The 22,583-nt window shown below is 56.1% G+C and overlaps 1 protein-coding gene across 1 annotated transcript in view; it reads right to left on the bottom strand.

Moving 5' to 3' along the window:
• Window positions 1-18,783: 18,783 nt before the first annotated feature.
• Window positions 18,784-22,583, bottom strand: part of GRM4 (glutamate metabotropic receptor 4) — a 115,878-nt gene continuing 112,078 nt past the window's right edge. The window contains exon 10 of the mRNA XM_066279627.1: window positions 18,784-19,127. Coding sequence (XP_066135724.1) covers window positions 19,078-19,127 — 50 coding nt within the window. The 3' untranslated portion in view covers window positions 18,784-19,077. The remainder of the gene's footprint in view (window positions 19,128-22,583) is intronic.

Raw genomic sequence — 22,583 nt, forward strand, 5'->3', positions numbered from 1 at the left:
GCCACACGCCCATTTCACAGATAGGAAAACTAAGGTCACATGGCTGACTGTTCTGCAACATTGCAAAGCTCAGAGCTCTCCTCCCACAGAGAGATTTCCCTCAGAAAGGTGCTCAGAGGTCAGGACCATGGCTGGGGTCCCTCCTGTCCCCCTTCCCTCTTTAGATCTCTTTACTTGCCCCCTCCCTCCCTCAGGAGCTCATCCCTCGCCGACCCCTTGAAGGACTGCAGCCAGACCACAAACTCCCTCTAACCAACAGCAGTCACAGGGAAGGAAGTTAATTCCCACCAAGTGCTGGAGTGCAGCGGGTTTAAAAGAGAAGTCGGGACGCTGGGAGAGATGAAGGAAGACATTCAGAAGGGGAGCGATATACCAGCGGTGGGATTCAGCCGGTTCACACCGGTTTGGCAGAACCGATGCCTAATATTTTGTTCAGTTCAGCGAACTGGTTGTTAAAATGACACTTGTCATCAGGGTTCTCTCTAAGGTGGGCGCCTGGGCAGCCGTCCAATGTGGAAATCACAAATTGACATTCCTCACTCTTTTTTTAATGCAACAGCATATTCTAAGCCTCCGTAGCAACAACATTCGTTCCATCCCCAGGTGAAAAAAATTGCAAATGAGGATGCCAATCAAGAAGCAATATGGAAATATCTTCAATAACAGTTTTATTGTTTTTTGTCAGGTATTATTTAATTTTTTTCATTAATATTTTAAAACTCTTTCTTATATTATAATCTAGTTTTGTGTACCTCTTTTATTGTTCTTATTTAAGTATTAAATGCATGAAATAATAAATTACCTTTTGGTATATCATTTTTTTTATACTTGAAGCGGTCACTGGGGCAGAGAACCAGTTGTTAAGTTGTTTGAATCCCGCCACTGGACACATGGCTTTCCTGGACTGGGAGACTCGGTACTACAGAACATCAGTCCTCTCCACAGTGATCTGCAGATGCAGTACAATCCCAACCAAAGCTCCAGCAGCTGTCTTGTGGAAATTGACAAGCCCATTCTAAAAAATATGTGTAAAAATACAAAATCCTAAAATAGTCGAGAGAATCATGAAGAAGAACAAAGATGAATGCCTTAAACTGCCTGAGATTTTTAAAAGTTTCTATGCAGAGATCCGAGTAAAACTACAGCAATGAAGACACTGTGGTCCTGGCTTAGGTCAGACAGACAGACCAGTGTAAGAGAACGGAGAGGGCCCAGGCCGGTTGGCTCAGTGGTAGAGCGTCAGCCCAGCGTGTGGAAGTCCCAGGTTCAATTCCTGGCCAGGGCACACAGGAGAAGTGCCCATCTACTTCTCCACCCTTTCCCCTCTCCTTTCTCTCTCTCTCTCTCTCTCTCTCTCTCTCTCTCTTTCTCTCTTCTCCTCCTGCAGCCATGGCTCAATTAAAGCAAGTTGGCCCCAGGTGCTGAGGACAACTCCATGGCCTCCGCCTCAGGCGCATCGCCCCCTAGTGGGCTTGCCAGGTGGATGCGGAAGTCTGTCTCTGCCTCCCTTCCTCTCACTAAATATAAATAAATAAATAAATAAATAAATAAGAACAGAGAGCATCTGGAAACAGACCTACACACACACATGGCCCATTGATTTATGCCAAAGACACTATTACAAGTCAGTGGAGACAGGGTTCTCTTTTCACTAAATGGTGCTGGACCCCGTCGGATCAATTGGATCATATAGAAAGAAATGAAGCCTGACTCCTACCTCATACTATATATATAAAAAAATAATGCTAAATAAATCATAGCTCTTAATGTGAAAAGCAGAACAGTAAAGCTTCTAGACAAAAATATCAGGGACTATTTTCATGACCTTGAGCTAGGCAAAGATTTCTCAAGCATAACACACAAAAAAAAGCCCACTAACTATAAAGGAAACAACGGCTGTCGCTGAAATTTAAAACAAATGGTTGCTCTTTAAAAAAAAATAAAATAAAAGCAATTATTAAAAGAGCGAAAAGGCAAGTCACAGAGTGGAGGACGCTGCCTACCCATACATAGATGCAACAAAGAACTCATTTCTAGGCTACACAAAGCCGGCCGACAAATCAAACAAGGAAAGGCAAACACTGAATTAAAAATGGCCAGAACCTTTACCAGTCACTTCGCAAAGAAGATATCCAAACATTCAATCAGCTGCGGAAATCTCCAGGAAAATGCAAATTAAAACCAGAGTGAGATAAAGCCGTACGCCCACCAGAATACCTAAGACGAAAAACACCTGGTTAACAGTCGACCTCGCTGAAGACGCCCAGCCACTGGAACGCCCTACCCCGCTGGCGGGAGCGTGAGTCGGCACAGCCACTCTGGGAAAGGACTCGGCCCCTCTGTCCCACACCCAGAGCATACGTCACAACAGCGACCCAGCCATTCTACATCTAGGCACTTCCTCTAAAAAAATCAAAACATATGTTTACAAGAAGACATAGGCTAGGATGCTCATAGCAGTTCTATCTAGAACAGCCCCCAATGCTGGAAGAAAAGAACATAATAAAAACGTTCATCAAAGGCAGAAAGAATAAACAAGCTGTAGTCTAATCACTCGGCGGAATTTGACTCAGGGAAGGAAAGGAACAATCTCAGCCCTGGCCGGTTGGCTCAGTGGTAGAGCATCAGCCTGGCATGTGGAAGTCCCGGGTTAGATTCCCAGCCAGGGCCTTTACCAGTCACTTCGCAAAGAAGATATCCAAACATTCAATCAGCTGCGGAAATCTCCAGAAAAATGCAAATTAAAACCAGAGTGAGATAAAGCCGTACGCCCACCAGAATACCTAAGATGAAAAGCACCTGGTTAGCAGCTGACCTCGGTGAAGACGCCCAGCCACTGGAACGCAGAAGAAGCGCCCATCTGCTTCTCCACCCTTCTCTCTCTCCTTTCTCTCTCTCTTCCCCTCCCGCAGCCGAGGCTCCATTGGAGCAAAGTTGGCCCGGGCGCTGAGGATGGCTCCATGGCCTGCGCCTCAGGCGCTAGAATGGCTCCGGCCACAACAGAGTAATGCCCCAGATGGGCAGAGCATCAGCCCCTGGTGGGCATGCTGGGTGTATCCCTGTCAGGTGTATGTGGGAGTCTGTCTGACTGCCTCCTCACTTCTCACTTCGGAAAAATACAAACAAACAAACAAAAATTTTTTTAAAATTTAAATTAAAAAAAAAAGAAAGGAACAATCTCACAAGTATTAGTGTGAGAAATTATCCAGACACGAAAGTGTACATACTGTGTGATTCCATTTATCTGAAATTCAAAAATGTAAAATTAATCTATGGTGGCAGAGTAGGGGCACGGGTTAGTGATTGACTAGGAGGGGGCACAGAGAATGCTCTGAAGTTCTGGAAATAATCTATCCCTTGACTTGGATGACGGCCGTCAATGTGTGAAAATTCATCACGCTCTATGTAGACTTCATATTTATTCCATTTACTCTGAGTTTATGTTATCACAATTTTTTTTTTAATGTAGGGCTTTATTTATTTTAGAGGGAAGAGAAGGGGGCGGGGAGCAGGAAGCATCAACTCCAGTATGTGCCCAGGGTTTCGAACTGGCAACCTCAGCGTTCCAGGTCGAGGCTCCATCCACTGCGCCGCCACAGGGCAGGCCACAAATTTTAACATAATAAAAAGAAGAAAGAGCTGAGGCTAACATAACAGGCTTCAGCTCTCTCCCCACAAGGGCTCCAAAGCCAAGCGGGGGCTAGAAAGCCCAGGAAATTGAAAGGAGGGGAAGAGCATGCCTTTGCTGAGTCCTCAGCCCTGCCCTTGGGCCCCTCCCCCATCCACCGCTCATGCCCTCGCCCATAAGAAGTGTTGAAAGACTCTGAAATGGGAGAGAGACTCCTCAGGGTCCGGTCTATTGCCCAGCCCCGGTTATTGTAGTCTCTGGGGCCTCTCTGCCTTTCATCATTGCCTTACAACTCCGGAAATTGGACAGCACTGATGGTTAAGCAGATGATTCTTTTGCAGAGAAATGCAAACGAATTTGTCCCATAGAGGTGCACATGGTTACGGACCTGTGGCTGTTGACCAGCTTCTCGTCCATTTGCAAACGCATTTCCCGGTGGCTTGTGTATGGATCCGCCCTTTCTGAACCGGAGGCAACATCTTACCGGTTCCCACTTCAAATCACGGGAAAGCTTTTGGTACACATTTATTTTCTATTTATAAAGAAGTGATGCTATAACATCCTCTTGACCTGACTCCCTCTTTTCCACCCTCCCCTCCGGGTGAAACATTCTTAGCTTCTCTGTATGAGTCTCCCGTGTTGAGTTCAAGCCCAGGCTCCCTGCAGCCTCAGGTGTTTCAAATGCACCCACACTTGCTGAGCACCTGCTGCGTGCTGGGGCCTGCAAACACACACGGACGGACGGGAAGCCAGGTCCCGCCCTCCCAACCCAGGAGAGAAGACCTGTTCCGTTTGTGCTAGTTTTCAGGGCCTCGCTGGATCCTTGCAACCACCCCTCAAGGCGGCAACCGTTGCTACTTGTGTTGCTGCTGTTCATGTCTCTCCTTCGCTGGTAGGAACACCGAGCCCGGGGAAGTGAGCTAGCTTGCCCAGGACACAGAGCTGGGTCTCCAAACCCATTAGAACCACTGGGCACTTCAACATCTGTTTCACTCGGGTCAGCAACCCCCAGCCCCCCTCAGGCGGCCTCGTGCCCATCCCCGCACTTTTGTCCCTCCAGAGAGCCTGGTCCCATGGTAGGCACCAGAAGGAAGGCCCACTTGCTGAGCTGAGAGCCTGGGGGAACTCTGGCCAATTGGGGAGACCCTGAGATTTGAGCACCTTCTCGAGGCTGCCGAGGGAGGGTCGTTCCGAGAGGGATACTGGGCTGTTGCTGTGCCAGGCTGAGCCACATGAGTCCATGGTCTCGTTAACGAGCAGCCGCTGCCACTAGGGGTGCTTGCCTGGGCACCCAGGTTCCTTCCACTCTGAATCTGCTTCATCCCAAACCCGGGCGGGCCCATTATCCCGCCTCCAGCCCCACCCACCCACTAAAGCGTCCCTGGGAACCACAGGACAGGCAGGGGCCTTCAGGAGCAGGGAGACGACTGGGAGCAGAACAGAGGGAGGACCACAGGGGCAGAGACGACGCCAGTCAGGGAGGCCAGAGGCCAGAGAGTGACCGTGGACTGGTAGGTAACAAGAGGTTTCACAGCCAGGGCCGGGAAGGGCAGATGTGAACCTGGTGCGCTATGGGGACTCTCAAACTACTAGATTCCAAGAGCTAAGCCATTAACGCAGCCGCTGGGCAGGTAGACAGTGGCTTGAAATAGAGGGTGGGGTGCACTTCGATCAGTCAACCAGACACTTCCCCCCCTCCCCCCCCCACGCACCAGTTTGCGCATGTGTCCTGGCCAAGGGTTCAGACGGTGTATGAGCTCTTGAAAGACATTGCGTGGTGGCTGTAGTCAAGCGACGCCACGCGGGTGTGGACCACAGCGGGGATGGGAGGCCGGAGACGCTGGAAGGATGTTCCGGTGCAAGGCCACCCCAGCAGGCCAGGGGAGCCAAGGTAGGCAAGGCAGCTGCCCCGGTCTCCATGGTGACGTGAGGGGAACCAGGGCGAAGGAGGCGGGAGGAGAGAGGCCTCTGCGCATTGATCGCGCTCCAAGTCAGATTCAATACCGAGCGAAATGGATTTTTTAATGCGTCTATTAGCTGCTTCGAAAACGCAAATTGAGTTCAGGAGAAACCGAGGCCGCCATCAGAAAACAATTTGGAGTCTGAGGCCCTGGGGGAGGAGGAGGAGGAGACGGCGGCGCCTCCACACAGGGCACCGCAGCACCCTCACCCCCGCCCCAACCTGAGTTCTGCCTTGGCGAGGGGCAGGGGAGGAGATTCCTTGGGACCTTTACTCCTCCCCAGTCCTGGGAGTACGGAGATGTGCGCCAGCTCTTCTAGAGAAATGAACACATTGCAACCCGGAGGGAAGCCATGTTCCTATGAAGGGCGCAATCTCTGAAGACTTCCCGGATGTGGCACGATTCTGAGGGCCATTTGAAGATGCACACTCAGCAAATCCCGGGCCCAGGTCAAAAGTAATGCGCAGCCAGCTTTTGGCCCAGTGCCCTACACTTGTCAAAAGGTTCCCTCGTTTGCTCTTAGCTTAGCCCTCTTAAAGACGACAGAGAGTGGGTTGTGAGTCCATTTTACAGTTAAGGACATGGAGGCTGGGGAGGCGCCTGGCCAAGATCACTCTTGCCCAAAGCTACAATGGCCAGTCCCTCTCGGTGAGACCCGCTGCTCTTGAAGGGAAAGGAGAGGCAGAAGCCCACCTGGGCCAGTGGGCTTGCGGAGCAAGAGGTCCAACTGGCTGGCTCGAGAGGAGAACTAGGCTGCCTCTCAATCAGTTCTCAAGACAGTCTGGGAGGGGGTGGAGGAGGCAGGAAGTGGAAGGGAAAGATGGAGGGATTTGGGTCAGATACACAATTGCTTCTCTACCCTGCTATTCGCTGTGTATGGAGCTTCCTTTGCATATGCAAATGAGTCCATCCTCCCACAATTACACAGTAATCAGGAGCAAATTACCTTCTTGCTGTTTACTTTCAGCGTCCCTTAATTAATCTGGTTATTAGGCAATTAATGAAACTTGTTGGGCAAAAAATTCATAGCAAGAATGGAGAAGGGGTGTGTGTGTGTGTGTGTGTGTGTGTGTGTGTAGGGGAGGAAGATGCCACACTTATCCAGGAATGAGGGCAGTCCCTGGGTTTCCCCCCAGCCTCTCAGCCTCTGCCCTGCCCCCCAGTTCCCTGCACACACCCCAGCCCTCTTTTCCTTTCCCCCATCCCACCATTCCCAGATTCCTCTTGCAGTCCATCACCTCCTCCATGAAGCCTTTCTGGATTGGGAGCCTAGTGTTCTCCAGAGTCCCTTGAGGACAGGGGCCCCAAACAGAACCAGAGGTCAGCAGTCTTCTCTAGAACCCCAGGGCCCCTGCAGCTGCCCAGATTTCTCACTGCCTCATGCTCACTGCCTGCTGCAAACTGTGGCTGGGCAGGATCTCAGAGGGGCCCACTCCTCTCCAGCAGCCTCCTAAAGCTTGTGGGCCAGGCCTCTGTCCAGAGGTTACTGTGTGTGGTGCATGCACACGCGCGCGCGCGCACACACACACACAGACACACACACACACTGGGCCATCAAACCACCAAGCCCAGCCAAGGGAACATTAGGATCATATTTCTTTTTTTCTTGTTGTTTTTTTTTGGGGGGGAGGGGGTTGTTTGTTTGTTTTTCCGAAGCTGGAAACGGAGAGGCAGTCAGACAGACTCCTGCATGCACCCGACTGGGATCCAGCCAGCATGCTCACCAGGGAGCGATGCTCTGCTTCAATCAGAGCCATTCTAGCGCCTGAGGCAGAGGCCACAGAACCATCCTCAGCACCCGGGCCATCTTTGCTCCAATGGGGCCTTGGCTGCGGGAGGGGAAGAGAGAGACACAGAAGAAGGAGAGGGGGAGGAGTGGAGAAGCAAATGGGCGCTTCTCCTGTGTGCCCTGGCCGGAAATTAAACCCGGGATTCCTGCATGCCAGGCCAGTGCTCTACCACTGAGCCAACCGGCCAGGACCTCTTTTAATATTTTCAACAGTAACAGTTTGGGACCCCACCTGCTTGCACTGACATTTCTCCTGTGCAGTTTCTGGGCATCCTGAGGACAAGTGTTCCATCCTGGGGTCATTTGTAATCTGACTTTTTCTTTTTTAGTTGATTTGAGAGAGAGAGATATTGACTTCTTATTCCACTTCTTTATGCATTTGTTGGTTGATTCCTGTATGTGCCCTGACTGGGGATCGAACCTGCAACCCTGGCATATGAGGACGATGCTCTCTAGCCCACTGAGCTACCCAGCCAGGGCTGACTTTTTCTATCTAGTTGCTTTTAAGATCTCTTTGGATTTCTGTGGTTTCCTTACTGTGTTTCTGGGTTTCTCCTTATTTACTCTTCATGCTTCCTTCCCAGGATTTGTCATTTGTCTTTTTTATTATATCTGGAAAATTCTTAATCAACATATCTTTAGATATTGCCTCCCCCAATTCTCTCAATTGTCTCTTCTGGAATTTCTAGATGACATTAGTTAAATTCTTCACTCTATATCCCGTGTTGTTTTTTCTTTTGTTCATGTTTTTTCTCTATGCTGAATTATGGCTAATGATTTCTTTAAATCTATTTTCCAGACCTTGGCTGGTTGGCTCAGTGGATAGAGTATCAGCCTGGCATCTGGACGTCCCAGGTTCAATCCCTGATCAGAGCACACAAGAGAAGTAACATCTGCTTCTCCTCCCTCCCTCTCCCCCTCCTCTCTCCCTCTTCCCCTCTCGCAGCTAGTGGCTTAATCAGTTTGAGCATCAGCCCCAGGTGCTGAGGATAGCTCAGTTGATTTGAGCATTGGCCCCAGATGGGGGGTTCCAGGTGGATCCTGGTTGGAGCGCATGTGGGAATCTATCTCTCTATTTCCCCTCCTCTCATTAAAAAAAAAAAAATGCAGAGGACCCAGGTTCGAGACCCCGAGGTCGCGAGCTTGAGTGCGGGCTCATCTGGTTTGAGCAAAAGCCCACCAGCTTGAACCCAACCAAGGTCACTGGCTCCAGCAAGGGGTTACTTGGTCTGCTGAAGCCCACGGGCAAGGCACATATGAGAAAGCAATCAATGAACAACTAAGGTGTTGCAACGTGCAATGGAAAACTAATGATTGATGCTTCTCATCTCTCTCCATTCCTGTCTGTCTGTCCCTGTCTATCCCTCTCTCTGACTCACTCCCTGCCTCTGTAAAAAAATATATATAAATATATATTTTCCAGTTTACTAACTGTTTCTTCAACTGTATCTAATCTGCTGTTTAACCCATCCACTGGGTTTTTAATTTCAATATTATAATTTTATTTATTTATTTTTCAACATTATTTTAATTTCTGAGCCTATTTTTTTCTCTTTTTTTCATATTTGCTTGATTTTCCTGGTAGCATGTTTATTTATCTAAATATTTTAATAAATGAGCTATTTTTTTTAATGTTCTGGATCTGATCATTTCAATGTTTTAAGTGTCAAAGGTCTAATTCTGCCATTTGTTGTTTCTACTGGCTCGCTCAGGGTCGACTGTTTCCCAGTGTGCTTTGTAATTTTGTACAGTAAACTCCAGCTTAGCCGGTCTATCCGTGGGAATCCTGTACAGTAGGCGTTGACAGTGTGTCTCTCCAGAGAGAATTTGCTTTTGCTTCTGACAGGCGCCCCAGGTGCCACCAACATAATTGGAGTTCATTTCACTCCCTGAAATTTTCTAGAACACCAGGTAAAGCTTATGTTTTCCCTACACGCCTGTGTGGGCAAGCTTGTGGTTACAAATCTAACAGCCTTTCTTTCTACCTAGAGCCCAAACTGAGAGGGACAAATATCATTTCTCTTTGTCAAGAGAATGTATTTTTTTCTCTATCCTTTCACAGACAGTGTAGCTTTTGAGAGCCCCGTTTCTTTGTAGCGGTCTAAGTTACAGCAACCCTCTGTGCGGTGACTGCAGCCTGCCTCCTTCTTCCCTGGGGGACCCTTAACACTCAAGTCTCTTGGTGTTTATTTCTGGACCTGGCCAACACTGTCCCCCCAGGGGACATTTCTAGTTGTCAAAAACTGGAAGAGGGAGGTGCTACTGGCACATAGTGGGTAGAGGCCAAGGTGGCTAGCAAGCATCCAATGCACAGGACAGCTGCCCCAACAAAAAATAGTCTAGCCCAAAATGTCAATAGAGCTGCTCAGCTATGGAGGTGTATGTGCAAATGACCTGGGGTCTCCCTGCAGCTTCAGAACCCCCTAACACTCAGGCTTGCAGCATTCCCTTTGTATTTGACATCCTAAAGGTGGCCCTTACATCCATCTATTCATTCATTCATTATACAATCATGCATTTCAAAGAACAGTTGTTGTATTTTGTGGAGCACTTCTGGGTGTTCTGTGGTGGGAGATCGCCACTTGTCACTCCTGCCTGTGGCCACATCTCTAATACTTGCTGCCCCGGCTCACCTCTCACTGTCTTATAACCCCCCCTTCTCTATTTCCCATCCCCTCCCTGCACCGGTGTGCATCTGCAAGTCTAGAGAGTGTGTTCCTGAGTGTTTGGGAAAGAGTCAAGAGAGTCCCGAGAGGGTGTGGCATTCCCACCAGCAGCAGTCACTGCCGGCGCTCACAGAGGACCCAAATCCCAGCCTCATGGCCCCGGCCCGACTCCACGAGCTCCCTCCTCCTCGGATCTCCAGGTCTCTTCGTCCCCCAGCTTCAGCCTCAAAGAGAGAGTCCTTTCCTTACCCAGCCCGAGGTCCAAGCAGTGCCCGCGGCATCCTGTGCCTTGGAGTCTGTGTCAGCTTTGTCCACCCTGGTGTCCAGTAGCTGGGTCACAGGAGGTACTCAGTACTGACTTGCTGAACAATGAGTGAATGAACGGATAAAGCCTGACTTCTGGGCCCCAGCGAGGCGATCACAACAACTGAGCATACGTTTCCTGGGGTCTGGGCTATTCAACTTCAAGGTGACAGCTTGTTGGGACAGCCACAGTGCCATCTACACGCAGGTTTAGGGCAGATGTTTCTCTGACGCTCCCAGGGCAGAAGTGCTGGAGAGGCTCCCAATTTCCCGGACTAGACAGCACACTTCCCCTCGTATCTGTGGGGACTTCACAGTTTCCTTCAAGAGCACGTGGGGTGGTCTCCGGATTGTCAGTAGCCGCTGATAAGAAATGGGAAGGGGGGTCCAGAGGAAGGTGCAGGTTTTGGACTTGGGTGACTGTGGGAGAGGAACAAATTTAGGAGGAGACGGGGTCCCACTGAGGACGGTGAGTCACCAGCAGGTTGAGCAGAGGAGGTCTGGAGGCTGGGAGAGATGTGCACACTCGGCCGTTATCTGATGGTAACTGTCAGGATAGGAAACACTCTACCTTGGAGACAAGTCCTGCAATCTCAGTGTTGTAGCCTTAAAGAAGTTTCTGTGTGTGTGTGTGTGTGTGTGTGTGTGTGTGTGAGAGAGAGAGACAGAGACAGAGACAGAGACAGAGAGAGGAACAGCTAGGGACAGACAGACAGGGAGAGAGACGAGAAACATCAATTCTTCGTTACAGCTCCTTAGTTGTTCATTGATTGCTTTCTCATATGTGCCTTGATCGGGGGGCTCCAGCAGAGCCAGTGACCCCTTGCTCATGCCAGTGACCTTGGGCTTCAAGCCAGCAACCTTTGGGTCATGTCTATGATCCCACACTCAAGCCAGTGACCCCACGCTCAAGCTGGTTGAGCCCGTGTTCAAACCGGCAACCTTGGGGTTTCAAACCTGGGTCCTCTGCGTCCCGATCTGATGCTCTATCTACTGCACCATGGCCTGGTCAGGCAAGAGGTTTATTTCTTGTTCATACAGAGGTCATCAGGGGTTGGCAGAGAGTCTCCTCCAACCAGTGATAGGACCCAGGTGCTCCCCACCTTACGTGCCACCATCTCAAAACGTGACTTCCAAGACTGCCACACACAGCACGAGAAGGAAGGTCTGAGGACTCCCGTGCCTCCCCCATCTAGGAGGTGACGGGCACTGTTGCTCCCAAAGCTCGTTGGCCAGGACTGGTCACATGTCCTCAACCCAACCGCAAGGGAGGCTGGGACACGCGGGACAGGACACGGAGTGTTGGGAAGCCACGGAAGCCACAAGTTTAGATGAGAGGGGCCGTGGAACTTCTGAGGTGGGAGGAGAAGAGGGTGGATGAACACAGATGGGGAGCCCCAGAGGGGAGCCCTAGCATTTAAAGGTGGGTGGGAGAAAGAAGCCCAAAACCACAGAGGACGGCAAGCGGGGTCCGGGATGGGGCGGGGAGCACTGTCCTGGGAGGGAAGGCAGCCAGACTCCAGGGCCAGCCCCGGGCCCCTCCTGACCGCCTGTGTTCTTACAATGCCTTTCAGAGTCTTAAAATCATCTTCAGCAGCTATTAGTTCTGTTTCCCAGAAACTGAAGTGGGCAGAGCTGAGTGACAGGCGTCTGAACCACAGACCTGCCCGAGCTCTGGCCCGCGGCTCTCAGTGGGCCTCCCTGTGCTCGCCGCCCCCTCGCCCCCTCGCCCCCTGCCTGTGCCCAGCAGGTGCAGGGCACAGCTGCCCGCCTGCACGGGTTGGATGTGCAGACTGGTCTTTCCCTCTAGCCTCGGCTCTCCGTTGTCCCAGTGCAAGCTCAGAAGGCAATGTTTACCAGGGAGAGTGTTTATGGGGCCTCTGAAAACCATGTCCCCTTAACTTCCTGAGCTGATCCAAATGGCGGTGGGAGGTCTTTCCTTGTTTCTCAAAAGCCTCAGTCTCCTCTGCTATTCTGTGTGTATGGCGGGGGTGGGGGCCAGTCAGTGGTACTTGGGGGTCCCATGTAGCTGAGACATCTAGCTCTCCACTCTCTCCCCAGGCAAACTCACCTACCACACCGCCGGGGGGTACTGGGCTGGCTTGCCCAGCAACCCCCACCGTTTCCCCATGCTCTTCCCACAGTACTAACAAAGCCTGTTCTTCAGGCCACAGACAGACAACCTGGGTGGAGGAAGCTGAAGAAAGGGCCTGATTTGCATACTCAGCCTCTTCTCCCAACCTTAGCGTGTGTGCAGTTGCCATAGCAACTGGCCCCAAAAGACTCTTCTTTGCAGTCAGCTCCCCTTTCTGTGCTGCCACAGTGCTGGCTGCTCACCCAGTCTCTGAGGGCTCGGAGCTGAAACCTTTATTTTATGGATGAAGAACTATGGCCCAGAGAGGCAAAGCAACTTGCCCAAGGGCACACAGCAAGCTAGCAAGCAGCAGAGCCTTACCTAGAATCCACATCTCCTGATTCCAACTCCAAAGGGCCTGTCATCCTGGGTTGGGGGGGGGGGGCGGGCTAGATAGGAGGTCTGTTCCCTACCCAGTGATAAGCATGCTAGAGCCGTTCTCTCCTCGGGCCTCTGGGAAAGCTACAGTGAAGAAATGACCCATTCACTGGACTTCGGGCAGACTCAGCTAACACTGAGCCCTAGGGTGGGGTGGGGGCGAAGGAGGAGATGAAGCTAAATAGGTCCGTCTAGGTCTCCAGCCCCCTGCCCCCACTCATCCATTCATTCACTCAACAAATATTGATTATATGCCCTCTGCCCGCCAGGTGCTGGTCTCGCCCTGGGGACTCAGCTGTGATGAACAGGCCAACATCCCCGCCCCGGCGGGCTCACATCCTGACGGGGGATGGGGACCGGGAACACCATGTCTGGGGCTGAGTGGCATTCAGGACATGGTGACAGTGAGAAGGACTGCCCAGTACTTGAATTAAGGTCATCTCGATGCTCTTTCAACATCAGATCTTGCAATACTTACCTGCCCCCCCCCCCCCTCGCCGCACACCTCCAGGGTAGGCAGGACCTGGTGTCTTGATCCCCGACTCCAATAGGCCTGCAAACTGATGTCCGTGGTTTGGGAACGTGCCTTGGCCCAGAAGCCTGAGGCTCTGCCAGCAGGACTTCAGGCAGCACCTACGGCAGTCAGGGCAGTGTTGGGGGGAGGGGGCTGAAACGGAAACCCTGTGGGCAGCTGCCTGGCCTGCTCCCAGCGCGGCCTGCGGAGTCTGGTTCAGGCGCCTGGGAAGGACCGGCCGCCACCACTCACGACTGAATGCTGTTCCTGGTGCAAAGAGACAACCCTTCACTTCCTAGTTAGAAAGAGCATCGAGTCACAAGTGCCCCTGAGAGCAGACACCAGGTGCCAGGCTCTAGCAGACCCCTTCCTGGGGGGGGGGGTGTCCTACCTACTCTTTTGTTACAGAAAATTCCAAACACGTGAGAATACAATAGCATGAGCAAGGACCTCCCAGGGGCCAGTCCACAGCTCAGGAATCATCAACTCCTGGCTTCCCTGGTTCCAGGCCCACCCCTCCTGCCCGCGGGAATGCCCTGAGCTAGAAAAGGGCTTCCTTCCGACCTCACCTGGCAAAGGAGGACTCCCCAAGTGCGGGCAAGGGAACCCAGCGAGGAGGGGTCTTGGGCCGAGAGGACCCTGAAGTTCAGGGGGCCGCAGGGCTCGCTGCCCCAGAACGCCCCCCCCACCGGGGGTCCCACCAGGGCGGAGGAGCCCAGCCCACTTCCTGCCCAGCCCCACCTGTCTTCCTTGTCCGTCCCTCCTCTCTTCCCCTCACTCGCGATAAAAACGTAATTACCAGCTTCATAAAAAATAAAATAAAGGGGGGGGGCACAAGTTATGGTGACATGCTTTAATTATCTGCCGAGCAATGGCAGGCTGAATTACACAGGCACGGCCTTGAAGGTTGCCTAAAAATAAAGCACGAAGCCTCATTAGACGCTAATTGCCGCTTTCGCCAACTGAAGTGGGACGTTTGGCGCTGTGTGCCATTCCGTGCGCGGTGTCTGTCGGGAGGGCCGAGGCCTGGGAGGCTCAGCGTGTGCCAGGGCCACACGTCCTGGGGGACAACCAGGCTGTGCCAGGCAGGCGGGAGGGCAGGGACAGCGCCTCCATCTCCCCCAGCGGAAGCGTGAAGAAGAAGGGCCTGTCCTCTGGTGGCCGCGGGGGCCACACGGCCTCCTGGAAGCTCAGCAGCATCATACAGCTCCGCGGACCCCTCCCTGGGCCCGCAGCGGGGCGGGGCCGGCACCCAGCATGGTGCTCACAGGCCCCTCCCTGGGCCCGCAGCGGGGCGGGGCCGGCACCCAGCATGGTGCTCACAGGCCCCTCCCTGGGCCCGCAGCGGGGCGGGGCCGGCACCCAGCATGGTGCTCACAGGCCCCTCCCGCAGCCAAGGCTCCATTGGAGCAAAGTTGGCCCGGGCGCTGAAGATGGCTCCATGGCCTCCGCCTCAGGAGCTAGAATGGCTCTGGTTGCAACAGAGCGGTGCCCCAGATGGGCAGAGCATCGCCCCCTGGTGGGCGTGCCGGGTGGATCCCGGTCGGGCGCATGCGGGAGTCTGACTGCCTCCCTGTTTCTGGCTTCAGAAAAATAAAAAATAATAATAAAAAATAAAAAATAGAGAGAGTAGAGAGAGAAAGGCAAAGGAGGAGCGGGAAGCATCAGCATATAGTTGCTTCTCTTCCGTGCTTTGGGCTGTGCAGCAGACCCCCTGGCGAGCTTGTGGACCGTACTGCAGCTGGCCCCACCCACAGAGCTCAGACCCAATCGCCCTGGGGAGGGGCTGGCACCTGGCTCATCTGAGTGTTCCGTGCAGGCAGCATCACCTCTCATTCCGCCCTGAGGACCCTGGGGGCTGCCCCGGGCATCTCACTGGGAGGCTAAGTCCCCGTGGGAGTGGGAGATCACAGAGCCTGCTGGAACCCCTGGCCCCCCCCTGCAGAGCAAAGGTCTCTGGGGGCCACCAGCTCTCTATTCAGGGAGCAAGAACACTGAACCCCCCCAAAGAAAAACATTAAAATATAAAATTCTGCAGATGCTGAGCATCTGTCCACCTTTGAGTGTCCCACACGAGCCCAGGGAATTAACATGGGACAGAGAGCAAAGGTGAGCAGCCCGCTGGCCCAGGGAGGGCCCCAGGGTCGTCTCCCCCCCCCCCCGACCACGAGCATCAGTGCAGGTCCGGCCGTCCCAGCGGGGATCCCGCCCTGGCTTCACGGGCCTGTGCCGTCTGGACGCTGGGTGTCCCTCCTCCGTCCCCTCACTGCTGCGGCAGGTCTGACCCCAAAAGGCCTGCTGGGGACTGGTCCCCGCTCCACCTCGGCCACGGAGCCTGCCCAGCTCTGGAGCCCAGGCTCAGGCTCCGGATTCATTCCCCGCCCAACCCACCCGTTCCCACCATCATGTCGCTTTGGGACCGTCAGCGTTTCAGGGTTGTTTGGCCGCCTGAGGGCCGAGCCTCCCCAGCAGACCGGTGGCCCTCTGCGGGCAGGGCCTGGACGCCCCCCCCCCACCGACCCCTCCCGGGGCCCCAGGCGGGTTGGACTAAGCCACAGCTCAGCCAAGCGCTGGCTCCAGCCTAGGCCTCCTCCTCCTCGGTGGCTGTGAAGGCTGACCCCGTTCCTGCTGGCCCCTCCCGAGTGCCGGGGGGAACAGAAGGGACAGCACCCCCCTCAGAAAGGTGACTCTCTCCCTGGAACCTAGACAGGACTCCACGGATGGAGTGGTCACCTGGGAAGTCCTGGGCAGAGCATCCCAGACTCAGGGGTCCAGGCTAGGCCTTCAGCCCAGACTGGGGCCTCAGGGCAGCCGTCACCGTGAGAGGCAAATGAGCCAGAGGGGACACAGGGGGGATTGGCCACACTTCGCTTGTATATCCAAGTCCCCCCAACACCCTCCCCCAACACACCCACAGTCTTGGAAGCTTCCAGCAAACAGCCTTAGACTCACAGCCTCGCTTTGCTTGATTACCATGGGACACTGGGTAGGGTCTCTCCTGGTCGGTGCTACAGCCTCACAAAAACCCCACCGGGGAACAGCTTTCCTGAGCACAGGTGTCTGCACGAGACCAGCCTCCCCTGGGAGTTAGAGTTTACCCAGAGGGCACTGACACCGGCACAATCCGGTGCTGCCCACCTCCCCTCCACACACCCGTTCACCCGCAGGCCCTGCCTGACTCCCACCCTGGGTCTCTCTCCGCAGGCCGTGGGCCACGGTGCCCACACCCCCGGAAGCCTAGGAGGCGCGTGGCGGGAGTCAGCACAGGCAGCCCGGGCTCCAGCTGCAGCCGGTGGCCTCATTGTGTCGTGGGCTCTGTCGTCTAGCCCCAGCAGGGCCCTCCCTCCCGACCTGCCAGGGAAGCCAACTGTGCACACGCACCCTGGCCGCCGGCTGGGGACAGGCATCCTCGCGACGTGGTGCCGCGTGGACTCACACCCACTGGGCCTTAACAGACAGACAAGTATGCGTGTGGCGGGGCCAGGAGCACACACGTGCACGCGCACACACACACACACGCAGCCAGAGCAGGCACACGCCAGGGCTACGGGCAGCCACACACCTGTGCCACGCACCTGGCCCACCCGGACACACGCCACACACGTCATCTCAGCTCCTGTGACCTGAGCGCAGGACGAGCAGGGGGAGGGGCGCTGGGCGCTGGGAGCCAATCTCCCCAGAGGAGAATTTCCTGGCTGGAAGGGGAGGGGCGACCCAGGCTCTGGGGTGCGGATGGGGGCCCCAGGGTGAAGGGTGTGAGCCAAAGGAGAGGCAGGGCAGAGATGTTGCCTTCCTTCCTGGCTGCAGGGCCGAGGACAAGGACAGAGCATCCCCCTTAGCAGCAGGGGCTAGTCTGGAATCTCCCACCGCATCCTGGCCCCTCCCCGCCCAAGACCTCTCCCTGCTCGGGTCTCAGGGAGCAGCCTCCACCCCCCCAACCCCCCCCCCGGGGTCTCCATCACCCAGCTCTTCCTTCCCTCTGACTCCACGGCCCCCTGCTCAGGGCCCAGGGAGCAGCCTCCATCACCACCCCAAGCCCCCTGGGGTCTCCATCACCCAGCTCCTCCTTCCCTCTGACTCCACGGCCCCCTGCTCAGGGCCCAGAGAGCAGCCTCCACCACCCTCCCCAAGACCCCGGGGTCTCCATCACCCAGTTCCTCTTTCCCTCTGACTCCACGGCCCCCTGCTCAGGGCCCAGAGAGCAGCCTCCACCCCCCCCAATTCCCCCTGGGGTCTCCATCACCCAGCTCCTCCTTCCCTCTGACTCCACGGCCCCCTGCTCAGGGCCCAGAGAGCAGCCTCCACCACCCTCCCCAAGACCCCGAGGTCTCCATCACCCAGCTCCTCCTTCCCTCTGACTCCACGGCCCCCTGCTCAGGGCCCAGAGAGCAGCCTCCACCCCCCCAATCCCCCCCGGGGTCTCCATCACCCAGCTCCTCCTTCCCTCTTACTCCACGGCCCCCTGCTCAGGGCCCAGAGAGCAGCCTCCACCCCCCCAATCCCCCCCGGGGTCTCCATCACCCAGCTCCTCCTTCCCTCTGACTCCATGGCCCCCTGCTCAGGGCCCAGAGAGCAGCCTCCACCACCCTCCCCAAGACCCTGGGGTCTCCATCACCCAGCTCCTCCTTCCCACTCTGGCTCCAGGCACCCCGGCTGCAGGTTGAGCCTGGGGTCCTCCTGCCGGACCCTCAGTGGACGTGGAGCCAGGGGGGTGCAAAACCACGTGTTTGTTTTTTATTAGAAATGTTCTCGGTATAAAAACAATCATGCGCTACACATTGTCATCAAGAACCATCACCAAACACCCAGGCACTGAACTCCGTGTCATCGGCAGGCGGGCAGGCGGGCGGGACACACAGCCGATGGGCGGGGCGGGGACAGGCGGGCAGGCTGCGGGCCACGGGACACAGGACAGAGGCCACCAGGAGGACGCAGCACGTTGCAACAGACTCAGGATTTGTTTTTCGTTTGGCTTTTTTTGTGTGTTTTGATTTTTTTTTTTCCTCTTTTCTCTTTTGTGACATGTAAGATGAAGTAGTGAGTGACTTGGGGAAGGGTGGCAGGGAGCGGAGAGCAGAGGCCAGTCGCGAAGGAAGGCGGGAAGGGGGAAGAAGACAGCAAAGAAAAATGCCCGGGAGGAGAGACAGGGCGGAGCACAGGAGGAAAACAGGAGGGCCTGCGGACAGACGTCACGGGGAGAGAGAAGGCAGAGGCAGAAGGAAACGAGGCCCGGGAAAGCGGGGCACAGACCAAGGGGGACAGAGAAAGAAGGCGGTGCCAAGGAGATCAGCAAATACAGACGGGACGGAGACAGACAGAGGTCACCCACGAGACAGGCAGAGAAGGAGGGAGGGAGAAAAAAAACAACAGCGCTGGGGCCCACGCCAGCTGAGCCCCTGTGACTGGGGGCCAGGAGGGGCCCTGGTCCAAGACGCAGGTTCTCGGGGCGGCTGGCCCTGCCCCACCTCCTCGTCCTCCTCCTGTCGCCCGCCTGGCTTGCCCAGGCTACCCAGCAGTGACCGCTGGGGCTCCGCTGTCCTCAGCACCAAGCCACGTCTGTGGGTGCCCACGGGTAGTAGGCAGGACATCAGCTGGGCCCCTGGGAGTGGCCCTGGCTCGACGCACTGTCCACGAGGGTCTCGGTTCCTCCTCCTCCTCCTCTTCCTCCTCCTCCTCTTCCTCCCATTCGGCTCTGGCGGCCTCGCTAGATTGCATGGTTGGTGTAGGTGACGTAGGTCTGTTTGGTGGCCAGCACTGGACGGAGAGAGACCCCGAGCACCCAAGAGTCAGGGGCCAGCTTCTTCACACCCCCTGCCACAACAGGCACTGCCCTGCCCAGGGCATCCAGTCCAGACCCCTGACCCGAGCAGTCCACACCCTCCCAGCTGGGCACGGGCCTGGCTTCCCCCGCCTTCCCCCCCACCCCCTGCGTTGGCCCCAGCCTCCCAGCTGGGCCGTCCCACCTCTACCTGAGGGGGCGCTGCTGGCCTGGGGTGCCCCTCCCTCCTCACCCATCCCTCCAGGTCTGGGTCTGACCCCCCCTCTGAGCACTCCCCACCACACCACACCCCTCTGTGCTCTGTGAGGGACTCCCCCGCAACGGGGCCCCCACCCCCTGCACTGGCCCCAGCCTCCCAGCTGGGCCCTCCCACCTCTACCTGAGGGGGCGCTGCTGGCCTGGGGTTCCCCTCCCTCCTCACCCATCCCTCCAGGTCTGGGTCTGACCTCCCTCTGAGCACTCCCCACCACACCCCACCCCTCTGTGCTCTGTGAGGGACTCCCCTGCAACAGGGTGCCCCCACCCCCTGCGCTGGCCCCAGCCTCCCAGTTGGGCCGTCCCACCTCTACCTGAGGGGGCGCTGCTGGCCTGGGGTGCCCCTCCCTCCTCACTCATCTCTCCAGGTCTGGGTCTGACCCCCCCTCTGAGCACTCCCCACCACACCCCACCCCTCTGTGCTCTGTGAGGGACTCCCCCGCAACGGGGTGCCCCCACCTCCTGACTCGACCGCACCTTCAGAGAATTGTTTTTATTTGTGGTGTGATTAGCTATATGCCCACAAAAATTAGGGGATCAGGGAACGTGCAGATACTCCAGTACTTCTGGCCTTTGGTATGTTCACCAAGGAAAAAAACCGTTGGTTTTGCATCTCATTTGCATAATTGAACAACTTTCTAGGACTTGTCATTTGCTTTTCTGATGTTCTTGGTGAAGAAAAAATATATATAATGCTTCTTTTTTTTATCGCTCCCTATTCATTTTGAAATCTCCCCTCATTTTTGTGAGTGGTATATATTTAAAGCACCGCTGACCCTTAAGCATGGGTTTGAACTTCGGGGGGTGGGGTCCGCTTACACAGTTTGTTTTATTTCTCAGTCAATTCCTGCAGGGCTGGGAGCCGCGGTGGGGCCCGCGGATGCGGAGGGCCCGCTGGGTACCTGACATAGCACTGCCCATGGGGACCTGGGCACCTGCAGGTTTGGGCATCCATGGGGGGCCCGGAACCAAGCCCCCAAAGATGCCGAGGGGCAACTTGAGTTTTGGGGGAGTCAAAAGTTATACACGACTTGTTTCTACTGCATGGGGTCGGCACCCCAATCCCCTGTTATTCCAAGGTCAATTACAGCATCGAAGGGAAGAGTTTCAGGAGTCCAGCAGCGTGCGCTCCGGAAGAGCACGCGCCCGGGACAGAGACTGCGGCCCAAGGGAGGTGAGGGGCGCGTGGGGAGGGAGGGAGTAAGTACTGGAACCAGACGGGGACCCGGAGAAGCCAGAAGTGGAGGCATCTGCCTGGCTCAAGGGAAACAGAAGCTTCCCACTTCTGGTGTCCCCGTCTGGCCTTGGCCTTGGGCCTCCCCTGTCTGCCTGCCTTGGCCTTGGGCCTCCCCTGTCTGCCTGCCTTGGCCTTGGGCCTCCCCTGTCTGCCTGCCGTCCCCCTGGCCCTCGCTCACCCGCCCCTAGGACGGGGGCCGCCTATCTGGGCAGGTCTTCATCCCCCGCCCCCAGCTGGGTGACACTGGCTGTCACGGCAGCATGGGCTCAGACCTCACCGCAGCCTGGCGAGGAGGCCAGCAAAGTGTCACCCGCATTTGAAACAATGAGGAAGGGAAGCCAGAGGGAGGGGTGAGGGGCCTGGCCGGGACCTTGGTTTTGTCCTTTCCTGCCAAGGTGCAGGGTCTCCCCCCGTCACCCGGGGGACAGCTCGGGGGAGTGTAACCGAGCACAGAGTCGCTGCCTGGGGTAGGAGCTGGCTCGCTGCTGCCCGGAGGGGGCTGGGTGGGGGAAAGGTCAGGGTGTGCTTCGTCAGGAAGCTGCCCTGACCCTCCAGCACGATCCGTCGGCTCGGAGAAGGAGGCACACCGGCCAGGCTCAGCCAGGGTCGCCTGGCCCGGGGGACAGGACCCTGAGGGGAGCCGCGTGGTGGGCTGCACACCTCCCCTCAATCCTCTTTCCCCCGTGTTTGCTGGGCCTCAGTTTCCCCGCCTGTAACACGAGAAGGGCGGCCCTTTCTGCCCCCACACCCACATCACCACCCGGCCCCACCCGGCCCCCACACCCACATCACCACCCGGCCCCACCCTGCCCCAGCAGAGAAAGAGCCGGCAGCTGCCCCAAATGATGCCCTGCAGGCCGGCTGGAGAGAATCAGCTCCCCGGGAGCCCCGTCACCCCCAGGTGACCTGATAAAACTGAGTCTCCATACCCATAAACCGGTCAGCCGCTTTGGGCTCCTCGCTGAAGGAGACCCTGGCGGCAGCTGCAGCACAAACTCCACTGACCGTGGGGGAAGTGGGGGGGCAGAGGGGACGAGAGAGAGTGGCCGGGAAGTGAGGACAGTGGGGCGGGACCCTGCTCTCCCTCTGAGACCAGAGCTGTCCCCATCAGCAAAGCCAGTCTGTGGCTTCCAGAACCTGGAAGGGCACTCAGCCCTCAGCCGGGGACCCCAGAGTCCTTCGGCAGAGCCTGGGTCTCACCATCTGGAAAATGGGAGCAATGGTCTCCCGGGTGCTCCCCGGAGCTAACTGTGAGATACAAACAAACAAACAAGTCTGGCAGGAGTCAGGAGACCTGGGGCCCTGTCCTACCCTCGCCGGTACAGGGCAGGCTCAGGACCTGCCATGCGGCCCGTCCAACAAACTGAAACCTCTTGCAGCCTCAAGTGCCTCACCTGTAAAATGGGGCGATGACCCTTAGCTGGCTCTCAGCCACAGGGTGGACGGAAATACTCTTTAAACCAGGCAGAACGACAGGGCAAGGGGCAAGGCGGAAGAACGACAGCGGGGGGGGGGGGGGACAACCCCCCAGGGGCGTCCTGGGGGGCAAGGCCCGGGGGGGGGTGAGCCAAGGGCCCCGAGCTCCTCCCTTGCGGGCGACAGGCCCTTGCTGCTGGTTTTCAGGCTCCGTCGCCTCAGATAACAATTCGCTGGGCAGCGGCAGGCGTGAGCTGACAACCCCATTTGTTCCCCCATGTCTCCGCACCCAATCGGCCTGCAATCGGGCCCCTGAATTATTTATTCTGTTGTTTATTTAAAGATACGTGGCCTGCCTGTGACAGAGTGAAAAATGTCCCTGCTCCATGGGAGTGACACCTCCCCGCTCCTCCCGCTCACAAGCCCTCAGCCTGGCTGTCCCCGGAATTAACCACCTGGCTCCTGCCTGGTGCCACCATGGCCCCTGCTGTCACCAAGCTGAGGGACAGTGGGGACCAGAGGC

Source organism: Saccopteryx bilineata, chromosome 1 (genome assembly GCF_036850765.1).
Source record: "Saccopteryx bilineata isolate mSacBil1 chromosome 1, mSacBil1_pri_phased_curated, whole genome shotgun sequence".
Classification (NCBI taxonomy): domain Eukaryota; kingdom Metazoa; phylum Chordata; class Mammalia; order Chiroptera; family Emballonuridae; genus Saccopteryx; species Saccopteryx bilineata.